The sequence below is a fragment of the Megascapheus bottae genome, chromosome 6 (assembly GCF_031878675.1).
Source record: "Megascapheus bottae isolate mThoBot1 chromosome 6, mThoBot2.hap1, whole genome shotgun sequence".
Taxonomy (NCBI): Eukaryota; Metazoa; Chordata; class Mammalia; order Rodentia; family Geomyidae; genus Megascapheus; species Megascapheus bottae.
In genome coordinates, this window is record NC_143514.1 from 44,997,233 (window position 1) to 45,019,925 (window position 22,693).

Genomic DNA, 22,693 nt, shown 5'->3' on the forward strand with positions numbered 1-22,693 from the left:
AAAGGCCAGAGGCATGGTTCAGCATTAGAGCACTTGCCTGCCTAACAGGTGAGTTCAAATCCCAGTACCGCTAAACCAAAGAATAAACAATACGCACAAAAATATAAGGTCAAGACAAAGAACTACATAAACCTGGTTTTAGAAATACAAGTTCCTAAGGATTTGGCCAGTTTTGCTTTTACCAGTCTAATTCTTAAGTTTCTGAGCAAAATTATAGGCAAAGGGAGATATTTGGAAATAGTAAATCTATTAGCAATTAAATATGCATTGCAATAAAAATATTATTTTTTTGCCAAGTATTAGTGGATCACACTTCTAACTGCAGATAGTCAAGAGGCTGAGATCTGAGACCACTGTTCAAATTCAACCTAGCCAGAAAATGCATGAGACTCTGGTCCCCAATTACCCAGAAAAATCCGGAAGTAGAGCTATGGCTGAAATATCAGAATGCCAATCTTGAGTAAAAAAGGCTAATGGGGAGCATGAAGTCCTGATTTATATCCCAGTGCTAGCACACATACAAAAAAAAGTATCTTCTAAGTAAAGCACTTAATTAAAATATATCTACCTCTATAAAAATAAACAGGTAGATTATGATTAAAGCTAATACATAATACACAATATTGCTAGTAAGCATAGCATGAACTTTGCTCTGCCCAAACAAATGACAAAACTTCAACTGGAAGAATGAACTGTTTTGTGTCATATATTTAAATAGTTCCCTTAAAAAATAATTTTACTTTTAAGCTGATAATTTGACTTTAACATCATGGAACTAGTTTGCAAAGGAGATTGGAACCAGAAGATTAAGAATCAGAACTTTGTTTCTGATTTTTTGTTTTGGTTTTGGTTTGTATGAATAGGAATTCTTAAAAAAAGATTCTTAAATTGATAAAAAAATGACAATGTGCTGTTAAACCAAGTATGGCAGAAAATATAATGAACATTGAGACCAATATCATATTCTTAACTTCTTTTATTATCCCAAAGTCTTTTTCCGACTTTCTGGGAGGCATCAGCATATAGTACAGGATATATATTCAGAAATCTGAATCTATCCAATTTGAAATCAGCATATCAGATCTCCAGAAACATATGCTTTAGTAGTAAAGGTCAAAAGGCTGACTAAAAAAAAGAGCCCCTATCAGGAGCATATGTGAAATGAACAGGATTATAAAAGTACTGCAGGGGCAAATTTCACAGCAAGAGGGTCCTCCTTATACTGAAGAAATGTGAACCTTAAATTTTCATTTGCTCTTGGTAAGTGTATAAGTTGTCATGTCTAAAAATCTAAAGGTTCTGAATGAACAATTGTATAATGCTGCAATTCATTTAGGAAGATAATTTAGATTGTATATAAAAACATAGTTAGAAAGATGCTAATTACAGCATTAAAAAAATCCCTTAGGGCTTCTTTATACTTGCTAGGCAAGTACTCTACTGCTTGAGCCACACCCTAGCCCTGTTTGGTTCTTTTTATAAGATAGGGTCTCACTTTTTAATCCTGGTTGACTTGAACTTCATATTTACACTTCTGTCATAGCTGGGGTTCATGCCATCACACCCCAATTGTTTTTCCTGTTGAGATGACATCTCACAAATGTTATGACTGCGCTGACCTAGAACAGTGATCTCCCTCATCTCTGCCTCCTATTAAATTAGGATTAAAAGCACTAGCCACCACGCCTAGCTGCAGCATTCTTTAAAACAGTGGTGTTTGACACTTGCAGATTGTCAAAATAAAGCATGGTATGTTCTATGGGATTGAAAGTTAGAGGGCCTGCAAATAAAATAAGAGAATTTCTACATACTTTGGAGTAGAAAATAAAACTATAAAGCCATATGCATTGTATGCATACATTTTCATAATTTAAAAAATAAAATGATTTCAATTATATTCAAAGGACCAAAAAAGAATAGAAATAAGAATATTAAATAAATGGTATTAAAATAAGTAGTTTCAGAGTAATCAGGTCAATGTTTCCAAGATGGCTTTTTTATCTTTAGCGAATTTTTAAATTTTTTCCCCAATGAATATGAATTATTACTTGTGTTTTAGAAGGGGGAGAAAAACTTCAGTGAATTAATGTTGAGTGTACCAAGAAACGGGATAGTTTCTTAAGTCTGAATAGCCATGATTTGTCAGTCTTTCCAAGCCTCCAGGAGTTGAAGTCATGATAATTACTTTTACTTGCAAACTGTAAATGTGGTATTTATGGTGCTAGAAGGCCAAATAACACTAAAAAAAATCACAGCAAGTTGATTCTCACAATATAAAACAAAACAGGAGATCCACGATGACTAAAGGCAATAAGCTTTGAAGTGCCTACGAAATGAGGGACATAACTAGCTCTAAATGAAGTAAATTTCATGGATGGAGAGGCTCCAGGGAAGCAATGAGGATGTTTGCAAGGACTGACCTTAAGGGTATAGCACTGTGGTTAGCATGGGCAGTTTATCTTGTGGGCATGCATGACAGAAAGAGTGAGTAATCATAGCCCTCCACTGGCTGCTTACATGTGTTGGTCTGGAGACACAAGATCTGTCTGGAACATGACAGAGAAAGTTTCTGGTGGTGGTGCATGGAGTCAGTGGTTTTCAGCAGTGCAACCCTCACATGGAAGGAGGAAGAAAAGCTTTGGATTGATGGGGCTGGTTTTCTTCACACTGCTACTCCCCTTCATATGCTCTCTGAGTTCACTTTGGTCTCTTGTCAAGGTCTTGTGCTGATTTTTGCTCTGGGTGATTCCTCTGCTGCTTTTGGTGGGGGTGGGGAGGAAGATAGAATCTCAAGATAAATAGCACTGTTGGAATTAAAGCTCATTTGGTATAGTCTCAAGAAAAGCCTGTCTCCTTAATTATAGAGAGCTAATGCCATTTGCAGGGAATCTGAGGGAAGTATAAAGTGGAAAGACCTACTATATTCCTGTCTCTTTCCTAGTTGACTGGGTTTTCTGTCATCTTTCCTTAAAAGCAGCTTCTTATTTCATTTGTCCTTGAATTTATGAGAACCTCCCTACTATCTGTGCTTATGAAATACTGACATTTCATAAAATCATTTTACCCCATTTATTAACTTCCTAGGACCTGAAAGTGGACTTGTCCTCCACTTCTAATCTTAATTGCATGTTTTCCAGGATATTCAGAATTAGGATTCTTTTACTGTGCACTGGCATTGGGGGTGAAGGGTGATCAGGTGGAAAATATCATGGAGATCATGATTCTATCCATTCCATACTCCTAGTAATAAGATTCCTCCTCCTCCTACTCAATAGCTGAACTCAAGAGCATCAAAGCCATGGCTTAACTCTGATTCTATAGTAGTAAACTACAGATATAAAGATGACTATCAGTCACCCTCAAGGAAGTTACAGTATCTGAGGGAGATGGTTTTGAATCTGTTTAAGAAAAGCACTCTTTTCTAGAGGCAACTCTTTAACATACACAGTTCTATTCTTCAGTGCAGACAGATACGTACAACAATGCCCTTTGTGTGGCCCTCACTTAAAAGGAAGTAGTAAGAAGATTGCAGAAAGGAGGCGGAAAAGGACATGGAAAGAGGGAGAGACTCAGGGAAAGAGAACCTAAGTGCAACGAATAGGAAGTGAAAACTAGGGATTATCAGCATGCTTGATGATTTTCAATAGCAATGACCGATCTCTTCCAATAACACTCCAAAAGAAAATTCTGCCCATTGCTCTAGCCTTCCATCTGATAAATTTACTTCAGATTTGGAGTATATACAGGTTTCAGAAACTTCCAGTAAAACCATTGCAGTGAATTCCCTCTGACCCACTAGTATCACTGAAGGAAGGTTCAGGAATCTACCCAGGGCTATGGCCATTCTATTCACAGGCCTTGAAAATTGGGAAACCCTGACTCCCTGATAACATAAGCCTGAAGCCAGTGATTTCTGGGCTCTTCCTAGCCTTCCCTTCATCTGAACATGAATCTGGCTGGGTCTACAGCAGTCAAGTCATGAAGATACACCATGAAATGCTCCATCCAATAGCCAGATGTTTGTGTAGTTCATCAGAAGACAAAAGCATCTGTCCATGTTGAATGGCTGGCAGGAATCACTTAGCTTTCTTCAAGAATGGCAGACATTCTACCAACCCAGTTAGACTCTTTGAAGTTGAAAGAAAAGATTCTATGCACATTTTGGTTGATATCAATGACAGGGAGGAGGCAATTGGAACTGACCTTACCTGAGCTCATCTCTAGGCCTGGGACACACAAGTTTGCTCTTTTTTTTTTTTTTGAAGAAGAGTAAATGAAGCTTTCTGTATTTACATTTCCAAGACAGTTCCAAATGACATAGTTAATACCTGGGAAATTTCTGTCACTTTTAAATCCTTTTATCTTAACCATGCCACTAGAGGCAATTCTTAAACATTTATAGTAAAGAAACAGGCAAACAAAATAAGCACTTGAGGAGGACAAATAACAATGTCTGAGGATATACAAGCAAGCATGGAGTTCAATAAGACAGAAATTAGGGAAGGTACAGAAGACAAGAAAGACCACAAGTCTTTCTCAGACAGGGGCTCCTTTTACTAGATTGCAGTGTCTCCTGAAAACTATCAGGACAGACATACACACCCTTGGGTTGGACAGGAGACATGAATTGGTAACTGTTGGTACCTTAGAGCTAGTACTCAGATACCAATCCCAATATCTTCAATTCTAGTACCAAGAGTGCCAGAAAACCCAAATATATTAGCATGGAATTAAGCTCAGTTTCCACTCCAGGAAGGGAGTAAGTGAGCTGGAACTCATAAGTCATGCTACAGACTGTCTGATAACACAGGCCAAACCACGATGTTACTCTCTGGGCTTCACTTCAAATCAGAAAGCATGTCTCTGAACACTTAAGAAGCCCATAATACAGAAGAGTAAAGGCAGTTAAATAAGAAAAGAATCAGTGTAGGTGATAGATCCAGCACTCTTTCAGTGAGGCATATGCTTTTACTATATAGCCTAGAGCAAGTTACTTAAAATGTCTTTGAACCATGTTTGTCACAGAGAGATGGTCAAGATTAAATAAGATGTCTTGGGCTGGTCCAACTGTCGCTGGACTCCTAAGTCAGGGACTATTTGTCCAGCAATCATAATTTATAATCTTCCAGTTCTGGAGACCCAGTGCCAGAATCAATGGGTTCTGGTAAGGGCCCTTTATTTTTGGATAACATAAATGTTCCTAGGAAGAAAGAATAGCTTTCTGGTGTCACTGCATAAGGACACTGATCCCACTGGGATTCTACTCTAGTAACTTCATCTAACTCTAACCACCTTGCCAGATATTCATTTCATTTACAAAATGGAAATATTCACTTTTATCATATGAGGTAGCATTAGGCAAATTTTCCTATTTTTAACTGTTGTAATTAGTCTCAGCAAGGAAAAGACATTAAGTTGTAGAACTAGTTAAAAAGTTGATACTTTAAAATAATAATCTACAATTCATTGACATTTCAACAACCAATGACTATTTTACATGACATTTTTACAATACTAGAAAACCTGGGAAATATTGACAATACAATTATACCATCAGTGTTTATTAAAGACTTTAGTTAAAATTCACAACTAGTTACTTGGGAGAAGTATTTCACAGCACCTTTTCCAAAGTGTGGAACAAAGAACTTGCAAGCGGGCTTTTGCATCTATTTCTTTCTTTCCTTCCTTCCTCCCTCCCTCCCTCCCTCCCTTCCTCCCTCCCTCCCTTCCTCCCTCCCTCCCTTCCTCCCTCCCTCCCTTTTTCCCTCCCTCCTTCCTTCCCTTCTTTTTTTTCCAGCTCTGGGATTTGAACATAAGGACTGGGAATGCTATTGGCAAGCTTTTTTTGCTCAAGGCTAGTGTTCTACCATTTAAGCCACAGTTCCACATTCAGCTTGTATGGTAGTTTATTGGAAATAAAAGTCTCATAGACTTTCCTGTTCAGGGTGGGCTTCGAATTACAATCATTAGATCTCAGCCTCCTGAGTAGCTAGGATTACAGCCATGAGCCACTGTCACCTATGTTTCCAACAGTCTACTCCATGTTTGTTAGCTTTCTGGACCTCTAGCTGGTATAAGAAAGTTATACAAAAAGCACCAAGGGCATATAAGGGGCTCGCAATAAACAGAGCTGTCATTACTGGGCTATTGAGCATACACTTGGTGCATAATCTTGATCTTGGGGAAGGTATGAAACTCACTGGCTTTTAGCTGAATACTTTTTTACTCTATGCTAACACTTGGGAACCACACTTCTTGGTCCTGGCATTTACTACCTGTTTCAGACTAGACTGAGTTTCTTAACATCCTAAATTATAAAATGGGGAGGCTAGAGTTGTGGCAAGGACTAAATGGGCATCTATAAACTATGTACACAACTCATACCAACCTACTAGTTTCTATTATAGATAAAGAAATACCAGTGAAGAGCAGATTAGTTAGGTCCCATAAGCTCAGAGACTATCAAACTAGGATTTAAACTCAGATGATCTAATTCCAGACCCTGTTCTGTGAGACTATATCACATTCATTCTTTATCATTTTGTATCAAGTTAGTACTTACAGTGTGTTCATAAAACCCAATGTGTGAATGTATTTTATATTCAGTGGTAGGAAAAACTTTTTTTTTTTACCAGAAACTAGTATGTTTCCTCTTTTTGAAAATAAGAATTATGCAATTTATCATGTGTCTTTTTTATTTTTATTTTTTTTCTCTTGGCTGCCAGGAAACTCAGAGCCAAATTATGTCCTCAATCATAGACACCAAATTGTTTCCATCCTCTCTTCTTATATCTTTCTTCCTTATTTTTTTAATTCCTTTTTTTTAAAACTAAGATTTCATTTTTTGATTCTAAGCTTTACCTGTTTTATTTGTCTCAAGAAAAGAGGTCCAGAAAAAAGGCAAAGGAAATGATTTGAGTTATTTTAAAGAAGAAAAAAGAACACCACCTGAAAAACAATAACTGAACACTGACAAGAGGCCAATTCAAATGAAAACTGCAGTAAATACGTCTGAGGCAAGAAGCATTTGTGATTTCCCCGGCAGGAACCTATCATTTCTTAATTATATCCTGTGTGTGTTTTGCAAGATGTGAGATGCTGTCAAGAGGAAAGCAATCCTCAGACAGGAGAAGGACCAGAGCCCGCCCTTGGATCCTCACCTACCTGTACAGAGGCGAAATCCCCAGAGGCACAGGCACCTAGAATAGCAGCACCCACAAGGACGGACTCCACCTCTTGTGACAGGACCACAGGCATGCCTGCACAGGACAAGGCCACACCTTGGTTAGGAAGCGAGGCTGGTAGCAATGTGAGGACCCAGCAACAACACCTGACGTCAAGGCAGCACTGTGCCCTTTCTTCCATCCCAGTGCTCTGTTTCTCAGGATTACTGGGTTCTCTGCCTGTGCCTGCTGGTGAGTAGCCAAGAACCGCAGGGGAACCATCACCATGTTGATCAACTCATGAGACCTTGGTGCGCAGGTTTACAGGCTTCTGCTGCTGCCTGGTTCAAGCTCAGGTCAATCAGTGTTTACTTGGCCCCAGGGAAGGCTGTGCTCTCAAGATTCCTGACTCCAAGCGGAGATGGATAAAGGAGGTACAGGCCAAGAAGGAGTCTGGTTGTCTAAGAGTGATACACTAAGAGAAGGGAGGTAGCAACCCAGAGCAGACCTCATACCTCCAGGGGCTTCCTATCTCTCTGACAGGACAAGCTACAAGCCTTACCTAGCTGATCAGGTCCTCCTTTGGGGTTTGGCCACTGTTTCACCCTATTCACCTTCACCTCCTAGTCCTGTGGCCCTGGCCTCTGCTACTCCAGACACCAGGCATTGCTGCTTCCCTTCCTTCCCAGGAAACACAAGAGCCTTTCTGGCCACGACATTTGCAAAACAACCTACTCCACTTCCCTATTTCCTCCTCATCCTCCCACCTGGGGCTTTCTTTGATTATGTTGTTTGCTATCTATTTCCCTGGCCTAGAATTTATGCTCTCTGAGGGTTAGAGCTTTGTTTTATCTAAGGCTCTATGTGGCCTGTGGACTGAGAAGTCGCCCACGGTAAGGGGGTATGTGACTAACTGTTGGAAGAGTATATTGCCGGGGATGTGGGCAATGGCTATCACCATGGATGAGTCTTAAACAGACCTTTGAAGGAGAAAGAAGCCCTCTACCACCCAGGTATCTAGGCATCTCATGAGCTTCTTCACTGATTTTTGTTGGACGACAGGTAAGTCATTTACCCTTCCATTTCTTATCTGTAACATGGGATTCAAATGTTACCTATCTCAGGGCCAGTAGCGTGGCCTAGCAGTAGAGTGCTTGCCTAGCATGCATGAATCCCTGGGTTCGATTCCTCGGTATTACATACACAGAAAAAGCTGGAAGGGGTGCTGTGGCTCAAGTGGTACTGTGCTAGCCTTGAGAAAGCCCAAGGACAGTGCTCAGTCCCTGAGTTCAAGCCTCAAGACTAACAAAAAAGTTACCTATCTCATGAAGTTCCAGTGAAATTTAATAGTGCTATTAAAACTAAGGCACATAAACTCCTCTGTGTCCCCTTCCTTCCTTCCTTCCTTCCTTGTCTCCTTCCTCTTGGGTGGAATTAGGTGCCCCAGACAGAGGGACAGGGACAGAACTCCCCCAGACATCCTGAGGACTTAGGGATGCTGGCCCTAGGTTGCAGGGCCAGGCCTGAAGATGTGTTTGTTAGCTTTGGGCTGGCTGGAGATTGTGGTAGAAGCTCAGGTCAGATGTTTCCTGCTTCTACCAGCTGAGTCCTTTAGTAAGTACTTCAACTCTTTTAGTCTCTTAGTTCCCCCAGTGTCAAATGGGCACAAGACAGCACACAGGGGCATTGTGGGGATTGATGAATTTCCTGGCTGGGGTATGTCCTGGCTGCTGCTGTTAGAATTATAGTATTGGTGGTAAATGGGGCTTCTATATGCACTCTCCTGGGTTTGGGAGGAGGAACAATGGGGAAAGGTCAGAGAAAGATCCCTATTGCTATTAAGAGGGGAAGGACAGATACCAGGTCACACTGGAGGAGGGTAGTGGGCCAGAAAGGATGATATTTCATGCTTGGGAAGAAATCCAGAAATGATACATGTGGGCTTGTTACTGTGGCCACGGGGGCCTCTTGTGGACCTGGGACTTTGTGTCATGTATTTATTTCCCACCCGGTGTTTTCTTTGTCTGAGCAAAGAAGAAGGATCTCCTGGGAATCAGGAAGCCTGGTAAAAGTCCTCTTTGCTCTCAAGTTGCAGTCCCAAAGTGCTGTGCAGCCAGACAGTTGGAGCTTGAGTTCTGGCTTCCCTGGTGACTTAGCTGTGTGATGCCAGGCAGGCTACTCAATTTCTGTGCCAGTTTCCTCTTCTGCAAAAAGGGATTACAATTCCACACATTTCATAGGTATGCTAAGAGAATTAAAAATGCTATGAAAAGAAAAACACTCAAAGAATACATGGCTTGGAAAAAACTGTTACCATTAGCTGCTGTATTCTTTAAGTTTCCCTTTTCTATGATAGGTCCCCTCTCCTCTGTTTCCCAGAATACAACCTACTATTCTGACCAATACCATACTCTCAGACCCATCCTACTTATTCTTGTCTATCTCATCCTCACATTACTCTGAGCTCAGGGAAACTAAGCTCCTGTCTCAGGGTGGATACCACAAGCCTAGGGATAGAAACACTGCTGAAAGCCTGGATTCCCTTCACTCCCATCCAACTCCACCTCTGTAAATATACCATTTGATTTATCTCCAACTGACCTTTCATGACTGCTTGTGTTCTTGACCTGCCTCTGCCACCTCTGGCTTCCAGGTCCCCACTCTGCTCTCTTGCACACTGATCTGAAGGCTATGAATACTTTTCTGATTTATATCAAACGTCTTGGAGGACATACTGTTCTTTGCATCCTTGGGCCAAGCACATACTGGATAGACTGAGGTACTCAGTGTGCTTTGGAGTGAACAAATGAATGAACTAACGATTAAAATGATGAGTAAGATACAAAAAGGGAAACCCCTACTGAATCTGCCAGTACTAAAAGAAAAATTAAAAACATTTATAAGAAGAACATTTAGTCCTAAGTCACTGGGGAAATCTACAATTACTTAGTATACACTCAAGTATTTTTTGAAATCACAGTTAACTAAAAGCTCAGGGTATAAGGAGGTTTTTCCTCATGTCCACATTTCTCAGCTAGCGAAGTTCCATGCTCACATAGAATGGGCTTTTCCTAACATGGCAAAGATTTGCTTATAAAACATTAAGCTATGTTCCTTTCTACCATCCCTTCTCATCCTGGCATAACTGGAGGGAAGAAGTGACTAGGTATCCATTGTCTAGGAAGAGCCTAGATCAAATCCTCAGCCTGATCTACATATGGGAGGTGATAACAATTCTATCTTTCTTAAGAGGAACTGGAGGCTCAGAGAGGTAATTTGCCCTAAGTCACAGAGGTGGCTTCCTGTTCTTTCTTCCAAATTCCATGGTGTGTGTGTGTGTGTGTGTGTGTGTGTGTGTGTGTGTGTGTGTGTATGCATTTATTCACTGTGTTTCTGAGAACACTGTACCATGTCAATGGTCCTTTCTAAATCTTTCTTGAAGAAAAACTAGGGCAGTTACTGTAGTTAAAGGCACCTATCCATTGGCTGCTGTTGCATACCTTTTATAGGACAAACGCAAATGTGTTCTTTTCTCTGAGTGCTGGGTAAAGGGAGGAAGAAGGAGCCTTTGCCTGGAATGTGAACTATTTTATCTGATGCATTAATGAATTTAACAGAACCCAAAGCATTTAAAGGCAGATGCACTTTGCCATCACTTGTCAGTCACAGGCTGAGGAATTCCAGGCCAAAGAAAAGGTCCCTTTGTCTGCAACTGTAACTGGCCCACAGTTAGAGACAAAGGGTCCAGTTTCAATCTGAATCCAAACAACCATTAACAGCCTATTCATTCAACTGCATAGAGGAGAAGCACTTTCCAAAAATTCTGCTACACCCCAGCTTCTGAGTTGGCTGAGGGAGAAGAGCTGGAGGATGACTCATTTCAAAAAGGCAGAAGTGCTGACCGCCCCCCCCCTTCCTTCCTGGCTGCCCTGATCAACAGCTCTTTTTCCTCATTCCCTTGGACATCCTGTCACCCAAAATTGACTTCCATCATCTTTCTTCCTGAATGCTGGTAAGATGTGTATTTGGCCATCAGAAGGTCTGAAATAAGAAAGTCACAGATTCAACTTAAGGCAGATCTGAATCACATGAGTGACTTTTACATGAAACGTGGTCATGGTTTTCTTCCTATAGGGTAAGATGTAGGTGAATCTGATTCCTTTTGATATCTTCCGATTTTATACCTCACTCTCCATGCCCACTGTCCCCAGTGGCGCAGGATTCCAACACCTCAGGAAAAGGAGGAGTTATCATCAAATAGTGACAGATGAAAAATCTAGAAACCTGTAATGGAGTGTAATGGAGAGTAGGCCTAGACAGAGTCAGTTACAAATCATAATCCTGCCACTAACTGTGTTGACTTGGCAAACTCAAGTTAATTAACCTCCAACTTCTCCTTTCTAATTTCAGTGGTATGAGAGGATTAACTGTACATGAAGTGATTCACAGTAGGTCCGTGGCTAATGCTAGTATCTCTAAGAGGGGGATAGGTATCTTGCTGAATTTCATCTCTCACAATGTGGAGGTGTCAGCTGTGCCCATCATGTCATTGAGGCTCTAATGTGCTTGAATCTGTGTGGCCTGAAGAGGAGGTGGGTACGGTAGACTAGAGGAAGCTGAGGAATCTAGGGCACGGGACAGCAAGGGGTCAGCATGAATGGGGGACAGGCAGACTCAGGTCAGCATGGCATTGACCTGAGGGTCGCCCCAGGGATGGGTGTATCCTGGGAGGGAGCCCCCAAGAGATTCTGAAAAAGGAAGAGAAAGAAGAGGGGGGTATCCAGTCTTGAGATCTTGGGAGTCAAGGCATGTCTTTTTACCACCAGCAAGCCGCTAGCCAATGGAGCTCCTTTCCAAGGGTGTCTCCTAAAGATGCTGCTGGAGTGTGTCAGGGCTCAGCCATTGCTCTGGGTTTCCTTCATCTATGCCTTGATTTCTGATTCTGAATGCTGAGGAGGAATCCCAGGATCCTGGGCACTTTGAGATCAAAGCCCCATCTGTAGCTAGAGCCTGCTTTCATAGCATCCTGGCTCTCCTGGCTCCATAGTCTGTCTTCAGACAGCTTATCCTTATCACTTTCTTCAAGCCACAACTGCTAGCAGTCACAGGTCCAAAAGTGGGCCACTCATCTACTGGGTTTACATAATGCCCTGTGGTATTTTTTTTTTTTCACTCAGAGTTCTTGTCTCACTATACTTGAAATCTCCTTGCATGTTGCTTTCCTCAATAGGTAGAGGCAATAGGTAAAAGCACGTCATATTAATCACTGTGTCTTCAACAATGCCTAGATCAGAAATACTCGAAACAGTTGCGCACGTGTTTCAATTAATATCAAGCCCTGGCTGACCTTTCTTGTCTCCTTCAATAATTCCACATACATAGATTTGACTTCCTACATCAGGAGCATAAAGACTTCGTAGTCATCTTAATAGCTTGGCACATCACCGATAGTCTCTTTTCTGAGCCTGCTCAGAACTGGCTATGTCCATTTGCTGTCAAATCTAAAACAACCTATATTTTTGCTCTCCCGGCTTACCAGTAATGTCTGCATGCATCTGAACAAAAAGGGGATTCTTGCTCAGGCCTCCGCACAAGAAAAGAGTACTGAGAGAGTGCCCCGCAGCCTCCATTGTCTCTATGATGAAGCGGGTCCCAAACTTAAAGAGAAAAACAGACGAAAGCATTAGTCCCATTTCAAAAACAATAAAGAAAACGTGCTGTTTTTTACTCCGTATTGGACACTGCACTGTCTCAGAAGATAGATTGTGTTGATTAAGATCAGGGTTCATTAACTTGCAGAGCAAGAATGCTCCAGCATGGGTCTATGTTACCCTAGAATCCTTTGAATGATGACACCATTTGCCTCTATCTGTAGTTACACAACACTGACAAAAACAAAGTTAATGCTAACACAGTTTGTTTCACTATTCGGGGTGGGGGGGAAGATTTTGTTGTGACCCAGACATTACTAGGGACTAGAAATTGACCGATGTTTCTCTGAAAGTAATAATCCAGTCAGTCTGCCCTCGCTAAATGAAAACTAAAGATGTTTCCCTTAGAAAAGATACAAAAACAAATAAGTGCACAATCAAAAACAAAACTCAGCAGCGAAACTGCAGAAAGAGGATACTTCACTAAGTAAGAAAGGTAAACTGCAAGCTAGGTAGTAGTAGCTCATGCCGGTAATCCTAGACACTGAGATCTGAGAATTAGGAATTGATGCCAGGCCAGGAAAACAAATCTACCCGATTCTTAATACTAATAAACCAGCTAAAGCTGGAAATGGAGGCATGGTTCCAGTGGTAGAGCAGCAGCTGTGAGCTGTGAGAGGTCCCCATGTTCAATTTCATCTGCATATGGCACAAGACCACACATAAACACACAGATGCAGACTTGCGCATGCACACACACACACACACACACACACACACACACACACACACACACACACAAGATGCTACAAGCCTTCGTGTCAGCCAAAGGCTAAAACTCTCATTATAACCTGAAACCAGGAAGTGATAGGATAACAATGAGGCTTCTAGACTGGTATCCACTCCCATGGCCTGGGGTCAAATAGACAGAAGCACACATTCTGGATGGTTGAGGACTTCACAATATTTGTAATTCATCTTGTAATATCAGATCTTCTATCTTAGTATCCACTTAAAATGAATTATCCTCATCCTTGGCTGGCTGAATTTATGCAAGTCAGTAAAAACTACATTATGAATTAAGACAAAGACACCACCCTAAGGACATCAAGATGAAATTAACACAGAATTCTCTATTGTTGGCTATGTTATTTGAATAGGTGAGCTTTGTAATTTATTTGGAAGTTCCCCAAATCCGGCACTAAATGAATGTTTTATTAGCCTAGGTAGGAGCATGGGAGTGAATTGCTGAACTAGAGGGAGGATTCGGTCAGGGGAAATAAGAGACTAAGTAGCTGGAAGGTCCATGTATCTTCAAAGATACTATAGCCACTGAGAAGTAGGTAAGATTTGTGCTGGACAGAATTCATAGGAGGATATGATAGGTTTCATTAAAAGTATGACTGTTGTTGGAAGGCTCTCATTCACAGAGAAGACATAGTTTAGCTTGAGGGAAAGAGGTACCAGAAATTTAGCCCGACATAAATCAGAAGGTTTTTAAAGTCCACAGGATCCTGGCCTGGTCTTGGGGCCCAAGAGGCAAGGGGAAGGGCAAGCAAAGCCTACTTTGTAAAGACTGACTTTGAGAGCTACCTCCCTCTCCACAGGCACATGTGTGCATTTGAGGGAGGAAGGTATCAGAGGGTGATCTGGAGCCCCAAGGAGGTTGGAGTCAGTGGTGATGCATCAGGGCAGTTAGGAACAACGAGGACAGCAGTTCCAACCCAGAGGTCTGAAGCCTTTGTTGAAGTTATTCACAAATCTGGTAAAAATATGGAGCAGGTAAAACTTAGGCCTCTGAAGATAATCTACAGATGTAGCATGTTTAAAAAATTAAAACATGTTGTACCGTATAAGGCCAGATCCTGCGTACTGACTATGGCTGATTACCCCCAGATGTTTTTCCTTAAGCTCTTTTTGGGGGTCATGAACCCCTCAGAGAATATGATAAACCATACTTACCTGCCCAGGAGAAAAAGAAAAAGAAAAAAAGGTCACACACAAATTAGAACGAGGCAGAATTTCAGAAGGTCACAAGTGCCCTGTGTGAATCACTCCAGGCTTGGAGATTCTACGAAACCTTCATCTACATTAGTGCATAGATTTGCCACAGGTTTGATTGGAGATTTAGATTTTAGAAACATCAAGCTGACATTCAGGTATTTCACCTATTCCTTGCATCTAACCTTTCTAAAGATTCAATTCTTATTTGTCAAATGGGACTAATTAAATATCATACTCCATTAAATATGGATCATCAAAATTGGTAACACAGAAAGAAGCGTGTGCTTTGCAATTTGATGAAACACAGAAGTACTGACTGTACCAACTGGCTGCTAAAGGTAGCATACATTAAAACATGCTTACAAATGAGAGCTCTTCTGGTTATTAGCTATAGGTTAGGTACTCTGCTAAACATGCATCACTTTCCTTCCTAATCTTAAAACGAATTTAAAAAAACTGCCTACTTAAGAGTTGTATCATTTACCTAACACAATGCAGTCTGTATTGGAGGAAGGGCAGATGCCTCCAATTTTCATGGGAAACCAGGCAGAAGTGATATTCTGTACTTTCTAATACCAAGGACTTAGGCTCAGATGATTAGTGGGCTTAAAATGAGAGTAATGCAAAGCACATTTCCTGGGAAAGGAAAGAAGGACCAGAACAAGAGGCCCTCCCTTAAGCATAGTGACAGCCCCTGTGTGGCATTGTCAGCTGGAATTTCCCACTGTGGCTGGGACTTAGACAGCATTCCCCTTTGGTATCCCAGACTGCACTGGGTCATGATCCACCCTTCTGAAATGCCCCACCAAAGGGCTTTGTGCAAACATTATTTTGTGCTCACCTTTCTGGAAAAAATGTTTTCACAGACTGAGAAATTGAAATTGAAATTAAGTGATTCCATTGGGAATGCACAGGACCAAATGCAAATCAAGAGACTTCAAATGCAAATAGTACTTTTTAAGGGTCTGTTCTGAAAAGAGAAGCACAGATGAACAGGCCCAGGGAGAACTGGTGGTTGACAGGTCTTTCAATGAAGGCCTGAGCTAGGGAGGAGTTTGTTATATAGAGTCTCAGCTAACTTGTCTCATGTTATTTTCATTCTATTCCTACAAAGTGAAACCATGAATGTTTCTATAGGGAAGCATTTATTTAACTTTAACCTGTCAAATGTAAATACATGTTAAGGCAGTATTCAGTGAAAAGAAACAAGAACATTTTTTTTTGTTGTTCAAAGTTGAACACTATGGGAAAATATCTATTGTCAGAATGCTTCATTAAAATGCACATTTTTGTTCAGATGATCAGCATAGTCAAATACTTTCTCAAAACAGATGGAAGACCTCTCAATTTAATTGAGTATATAATAAAGCCCTGGTCAGAAATCTGTCATAAAATGTCTTTTCTTTGTCATTAAGGCAATGGACAGAATAAATAACGTCACTTTAAATTTGTGTATGGTTCATTCAATACAAGCTTGATTGTCCAAATGTGTGATACTTGAGAACACAGATGATTCTTCTCCCCCCTTCCCTGCCCCAAGCCTCTTCTTACCTGTATTAAACTTATTTCCATTTTTCCATTCCTACACTTCTACAATGTACTTGCCAAGAAAAGGACCTCGGTGAGAAAAATCCCAGACCAAGTTGATAACGTTTTCTACTATGATAGCCCTAAAGTTCTTTAAAAATAGCATTAAATTATCTTACAGCAATGGCCTGAATGGTGGCCAGGTAGAGGATGGCAAGATCGTCAAGGTCCTGAGACAGTTTTAATCCGGTGATCTGTAGGGAGAAAGAAAAGACGGGGATGACCAAAAGGTCCTGCCAACAGTGGAGACAGTTCCCAGGAACTATAAACATGTTCAATGTGTTTTCTTGTAGAACCAAGTTTATATGCAAATCCTCTTTTTGTGAGTTGAACGTGGAATGCCTACTAAATTGTTTAGTCTCTAGATCTAAACAAAAAAAAAAATCCTCCTCCCCTCAAAATGCTTTGTATTTGAATTAAGCCAACATGAAACCAAATGAACGTTATAGGATGATTGTATTTGATGGCTTATAAGTCATCAACATATGTTCAGTGGCATTTGAGTACAAGGTGATTTTATTCTAAGTTCTTCTTCTGTCACAATTCAATGTAGCAGCACCCAAGGGGTATCCAGGGTAAATACTACATCTTCTATAAATCTTATACCTACTGGGGAATAATTTAGAATCTGTGGTTTGCAAGGGAATCCCATTAAAGTCAATCAGAACCATATGCTCATATGAAGCAGGCCTGCCTTTGAGAGATTCCAGGACTGAAGAGAATGTTGGATTTGAATGCCATCAAGATTTGTTCACAGTCCCCACCTTCAAGGGTATGATACGGTTAGATTTAATCATTTAAATCTTCAACAGATATCCATAAAAATTTCCAAAAAACATGAGCATCGAGGCAGCCAGGTACCATGGGCCCTTCTCTTAAATTTCCAGTGCCTCCAAGGCTCAGTAATCACAGGGAAAGGAAGTTATTTTCCCCTAAAATTTCAGAATGAAGTAATCAGCATAATTGAGCACAAAATTTAACATTTGAGATTGCTAACATGTATGGTTAATAAGGACACATGAGAGGTGATATGGTTTTTTTTTCATGATAAGTAAAACATGGCTATCATTTAATGAAACAAGAATCATCAAGGTGAAGAAGTTTTTTTTGTTGTTGTTGCTTTTTTTTTTTTTTTTTGGCATTCCTAGTCCTTGAATTCAGGGCCTGGGCACTGTCCTTGGACTTTCTCAAGGCTAGAGATCTACCACTTGAGCCATAGCACCATTTCTGGCTTTTTTAATATGTGTGTGGTACTGAGGAATCGAACCTGGGTGTTTGTGTAAGCTAGGCAAGCACTCTACCACTAGGCTAAACTCCTGGCCTGGGAAGAAGTTTTAGGTGTGAATTATTGTGCAGAGGGTGACATAGCTATTTCTGACATTCCTTATAACAATGGTAGATCCATCACAGTCAAATATGATTTAGTGAAAAATATTCCTTCCTGCAGTACAAACATGCTAACTCTGAAGTCCTGTTTCCATGACATACCACCAGACATGCACACAGATGACCTCGTGTCCATTTCACTGTCTCAAATACTGGAAACATCAGCCGTGCTTTAGCAAAAGTCACCCAAAGTGGGGCATTCTAAGATGGGTCTGACTTGAGGAACACTGAGGAGGATGAAGAGCTCTCTGGGGGATTTGATGTAAAATAAGGTGGTAGCAGTGCCCAGGGTGGAGGGTGTGTGACAACAACAGTTTGAGAAGGGGGAGGATTTGTAATGACTAAGAAGACTGGGACAGATGATCTGATATCCTGGCTAAAGACTGAGTGATTCTATTGATAGGAAGAAGCAGAAGTGGAAGGAGCATGTTTACAAATATGCATGAACTTATTTTGAATGTTTGGACTAGACAGTCAAATATGTGGGGAAGCCCCATATGAGACTTGCAGTAGTAAGCACATTATATGTATTTGGACTATTGCATAATAAAGAGAACTGTAAAAGAAAGTGCTTAGTTAATATTTAGAGATGTGTGGAAATTGCAGATGGAGGCCAAAAAGACTCAAACAATTGCAGTGGAAAAAAGAGACCAATGGAAACTTCTCACACAAACTTCAGATTAAAAATTGCTGCCCTTTTGTAAGGGTCTGAACTTGGGCACATCCCATCACACTTTTCTGGCATTCTAATTGAAGACAGACTTCCTAAGACCCTGTTCTAGATGGAGTCTTTAGTGTGTGTATAGAAATCTGCATTTTAGTAAGAAAGTAAAGCACTAGCCTGTGGGGATGTCTGCCTCAAAGTTTGGTATTAGGAATTATTATTAATATAATAAAATGGTGACTAATAATAAATGTATTGTGAGTAGAGAAATCCCAATCTGGAATCCATAATTTTCCAAAATACGAAGCTTTTTGAACTCTGTCATGAAGCCACAAGTGGAAATTTCCACATTATGAAATGATTTAGTATATATAATTATTTTAGGTAGAGTATAAAAATAGCCTTCAGTCAATGTATATAAGATATATATATAAGATATATGAGATACAAATAAATTTTAGGTTCAGACTTGTGTTCTATATCTAAGCTATTTTTCTGCCTCTGTCTCTTTGTCTCTGTCTCTCATTCTGTGCGCATCATATTATGCTATAAAATATACTGGGAACACATATTCAAATAATCTCAAATCCAAAGAATCCTAAATTCCAAACACTTCTGATCCCATGCATTTCAGATAACTAACACTCAAGCTACAGGAATTTAGGCAAAATTTTACTTCCTAATTGTTAAAGGAATTTAAGTGATTTTGTGTTTCTAAGAAGAAAAATTTAAAAGGCAAATGAAATAGTTTCTCAAGGGGATCTCTACAACTAAACAAACATGGTTACCAGTCCTGAGACTTTGCCATGGCCAGCAGAGCTTGAGAAGAGTACCTAAGGTCCAAGGGAACTAGCTGAAAGCTTTGCAGAACACAATGGAGTGATGACACTGCTCTGCTGGTAAAGTCAGTAAAGAATGTGGAACAGATGGGGGGCAACAGGTAAGATCAAAGGACAATTTAGAGAAAATCTTAGATGATGAAGGCAGTTGAAGGAATGGACTGAGAAATCAGCAGCCTGGAAGAGAAAGGACACGGCTCTCCAAGAATATTTAGAGGACTCAATATGTGCCAGGATTCCACACCTGGCATTACTTAAAATCTACCCAGATGTGGGAAATGCAGATGAACATGTCAACACAATGTGGGAGGCAGAATGCTAAGAAGTCCTGTCCCTGGTTTCTCAAGCATGAATGGAGGCATACATGTAATGGAACAAAGTAGTAGAATTAGTCACTAGCCAGTGGGCCCCCCCCCCAAAAAAAAACAACAACAAGGAATATTACCCTGGATTATTCCAATGGAACCACATGAGCCCTTAAAAACTGCAGAAGAATGCAAAAGAGCCAGTCAAGCATCAGGAAGAAAAAGGTAGGAAAGGTAAGTCAGAAATGGGAACAGAGGTTTGTCAAGCACAGGAAAGACCTGATCCAACATTGCTGGCTTTGTGGAGGCACAGGGTGATGGGTCTGGAATTCAGGTCAACTCTAGACATTCTGGCTAATAGCCAGAAAGAAAACAGAGATCTTAGCCCTACAATTGCTAGCACTGAATTTCACCCACAGATTTTCCTGAGAATCTTCTAGTGAGCATTTAGGTTTTGGCTTTGTAAAAATGGGACCAGAAAAATCAGAAAATCTGACTTGGAATCCCGACCTATTATATATGTCGCAATAAACACAACCTGGTATATTTGTGGAATTTATCTACAGGAAAAAATATGCTGAAGAGTAGATGATGGCATCGAATTCTCCTCATGGCCTTATTCTATTGTGAATGGTCCATGACATTTGCTATATAACCAATGTACCAGGCTCTTCATAGCTGGGTTTGCCTTGCTTTGAGGTGAGCATGCATCAGGATCTCACGGCCAGCCTAAGCATGCTTCAAGGCCTTCATCTCCTGTTGTCTAGCCCTGTCTTGAATGTGCACAGCAACTTGTAGCTTATCTTTGGTGGTTCCACGACCTCAGGTTCTTCCAATTGTATATCTCTTGAACCTTTCTAATGACTCAGATTCCCTCTCAGCCTTCTCTTTTGCCCACTACCTTGAGGACTCCTGTGCATACAGAGTCTACCCCTGGCCTTACCTCTTATTTGGTGCATAAAAGAAAGGCAAGTAGCACACTGTAAGAAAAGTCTGATTCTTGGATATAATTAAAAAAATAAAACATTGAAATGAGAAAGGAAGAAATAAGGTATGTAAATTGAAAACAGAGCAAAAATGGTAAGAGAAGAAAGGTCTAGTTCATTAGTTGTCTTTTTAAATTTCTTCCCTTGAGTAATGTTAGTAACCCAAGTTTCATCAGATTGGGTAATAATTCCAATTTCACTCTTTTCTCCAGTGGGCAAATTACATATACTGCCTCAGCCTCACCTTCTCTCTGCTTTTATATAGGATGACAATCATCTCACAGGGTTTTTGTGAAAGCTGACATGATACAAGTAAAACACTATAATTCCTCCTCACACATCAAACTCATTTAGAAGCTGACTATGAATCACTATAAATTAATGATTTCAATCCAATTATAGCAGAAATCCAGTTAATGGACACTGAGGAAATTAATTTTTGTTATGGAATTTGATTTTTATAAGCAAAAACAATATGCAAAAAATGGCTTAATGAAATATTAAATAATAACCACACATTAACAAACTCATGTCAAAGGCAGTTTACTTGTTCCCAAGGCTTGTAAATTTATCACTCAGAAGTTGCTTTACTTAGTGCTTGAGCTTCTATCTCCCTATCACAAGCAGTAACAAGGGTGCAGGGATACAATCTCTGGACTCTCCCAAGCTCTTGCAAACAGCAGCTGAATTGCTGACTCTACCTACCAGATACCATCTGTTTAGCAAGGCTATGCCTAGCTGGGATTTGTCTATCTGGGATTTGGTCACCTGGGAACTAGCTAAGGTTTCTTTCCTGACTCTGAAGAGCACGTGGGGCAGTACTCAACTTCTAGCAGTGTGAACAGTGGACAACCTGATGCTACACAAAACATAGCTCTTCAGAACACTGATTAATCACTTCATAGTCTAGATAGTGAAGTACTTACAAAATGAAGCAGAGAAAACATAATTTAGTGAGTTTGGTGTGTGTGCATGCATATGTGTGTGGGGGGGTGGGTGTTATTTTCATTGTCTCTTATATCTCCAAGGCAATTTATTTCTTTGACTATGTTTTAGAAAAAGAATTAAGACACAGAAATCCCTCCACATTGAGAATTACTACCACTAAAATGAAAAGGCTGTAGTCATCTGTGAGTAAAACTGGTTACATATGTCAGGAAGAAAGGGCACTTCAGAGTCACCACACTGGCTGTTTTGCAAGGTCCACCAGATTTGAGCTTCCTGTTGTGCTTGAAAGGAAACTGGAGGCCAGAGGCTTATATACAGAGAACATCAAAATCCAGACCTGTATGAAACATACTTCCTGTGATGGAGCAAGAGACTGGTTAACTTCTCTAGTTAATTCTGCAGCTAGAAACCTCAGTGGCTGCTCAGTGGTCTCTTCTGGGATGAAGGTCAAGATCGATACCTGGTTGCTCAAGGTTCAGTGGCCACACAGAGAGCCACTAACCAGGAGCTATAGATTCAAACTCATTTGTTGCTGTCTAACTGTGATGTGCCTGTCATTGGCCTTACAAAGAGGAGGGGGAGGCGCTTCCATTTTACTGGTGAACAGATGGATCTCACAGAGATAAACTACAAATGCCACATGCTAACACATTCTCAAGTCAGAATTCAAATAAAGGTTCAATTTCAAAACTTGAGCTCTCAGCTGGACATAGTAGTACATGACTGTAATCCAAATACTTGGAGAAGATGATAATCATGAATTCAAGGCCAGCTTGGGTTACATAGTGACTTTTAGGGCACCCTGGTCTACATGATGAGATTCTGTTTTAAAGAACAAAACAAAGTGAAAGAGAAAAAAATAGAACAAAACAAAACAACAAAAATAGCAGAGTAAGAAAAAAAAATCCAAAAATGCCCACCCTTACTGTGCATGTGAAACAAATTCTCTAATATTTTCTTTAGGATTGAATAGTAAACAATTTTTAAAAGGCCTTTCAGTTGATATCCAAAATGGTTTTTCTCTTTTTCTTTCTTTCTTTCCTTTTTCCTTTCTTTTTCTTTTTGCTGTTGTATGTAGTGATTTTCCTGTAGGACTCATTTTGTACTTATTTTTATTTTTTGGTGGCAATGTTTCTCAGCCCAGCATACAGGGCTTACTC

General features: G+C 40.3%; 1 protein-coding gene across 4 annotated transcripts in view; it reads right to left on the reverse strand.

Annotated features, from left to right (window-relative positions):
- Positions 1-22,693, reverse strand: part of Fggy (FGGY carbohydrate kinase domain containing) — a 635,483-nt gene that overhangs the window by 59,406 nt on the left and 553,384 nt on the right. For all 4 annotated transcript variants that reach the window (XM_090333735.1, XM_090333733.1, XM_090333734.1 and 1 more), the window contains 3 exons: positions 16,525-16,599; positions 12,700-12,820; positions 7,165-7,259 (listed from right to left, as the gene is read on the reverse strand). In XM_090333735.1, the coding sequence (XP_090189861.1) occupies positions 7,165-7,259; positions 12,700-12,820; positions 16,525-16,599 (291 nt within the window). The remainder of the gene's footprint in view (positions 1-7,164; positions 7,260-12,699; positions 12,821-16,524; positions 16,600-22,693) is intronic.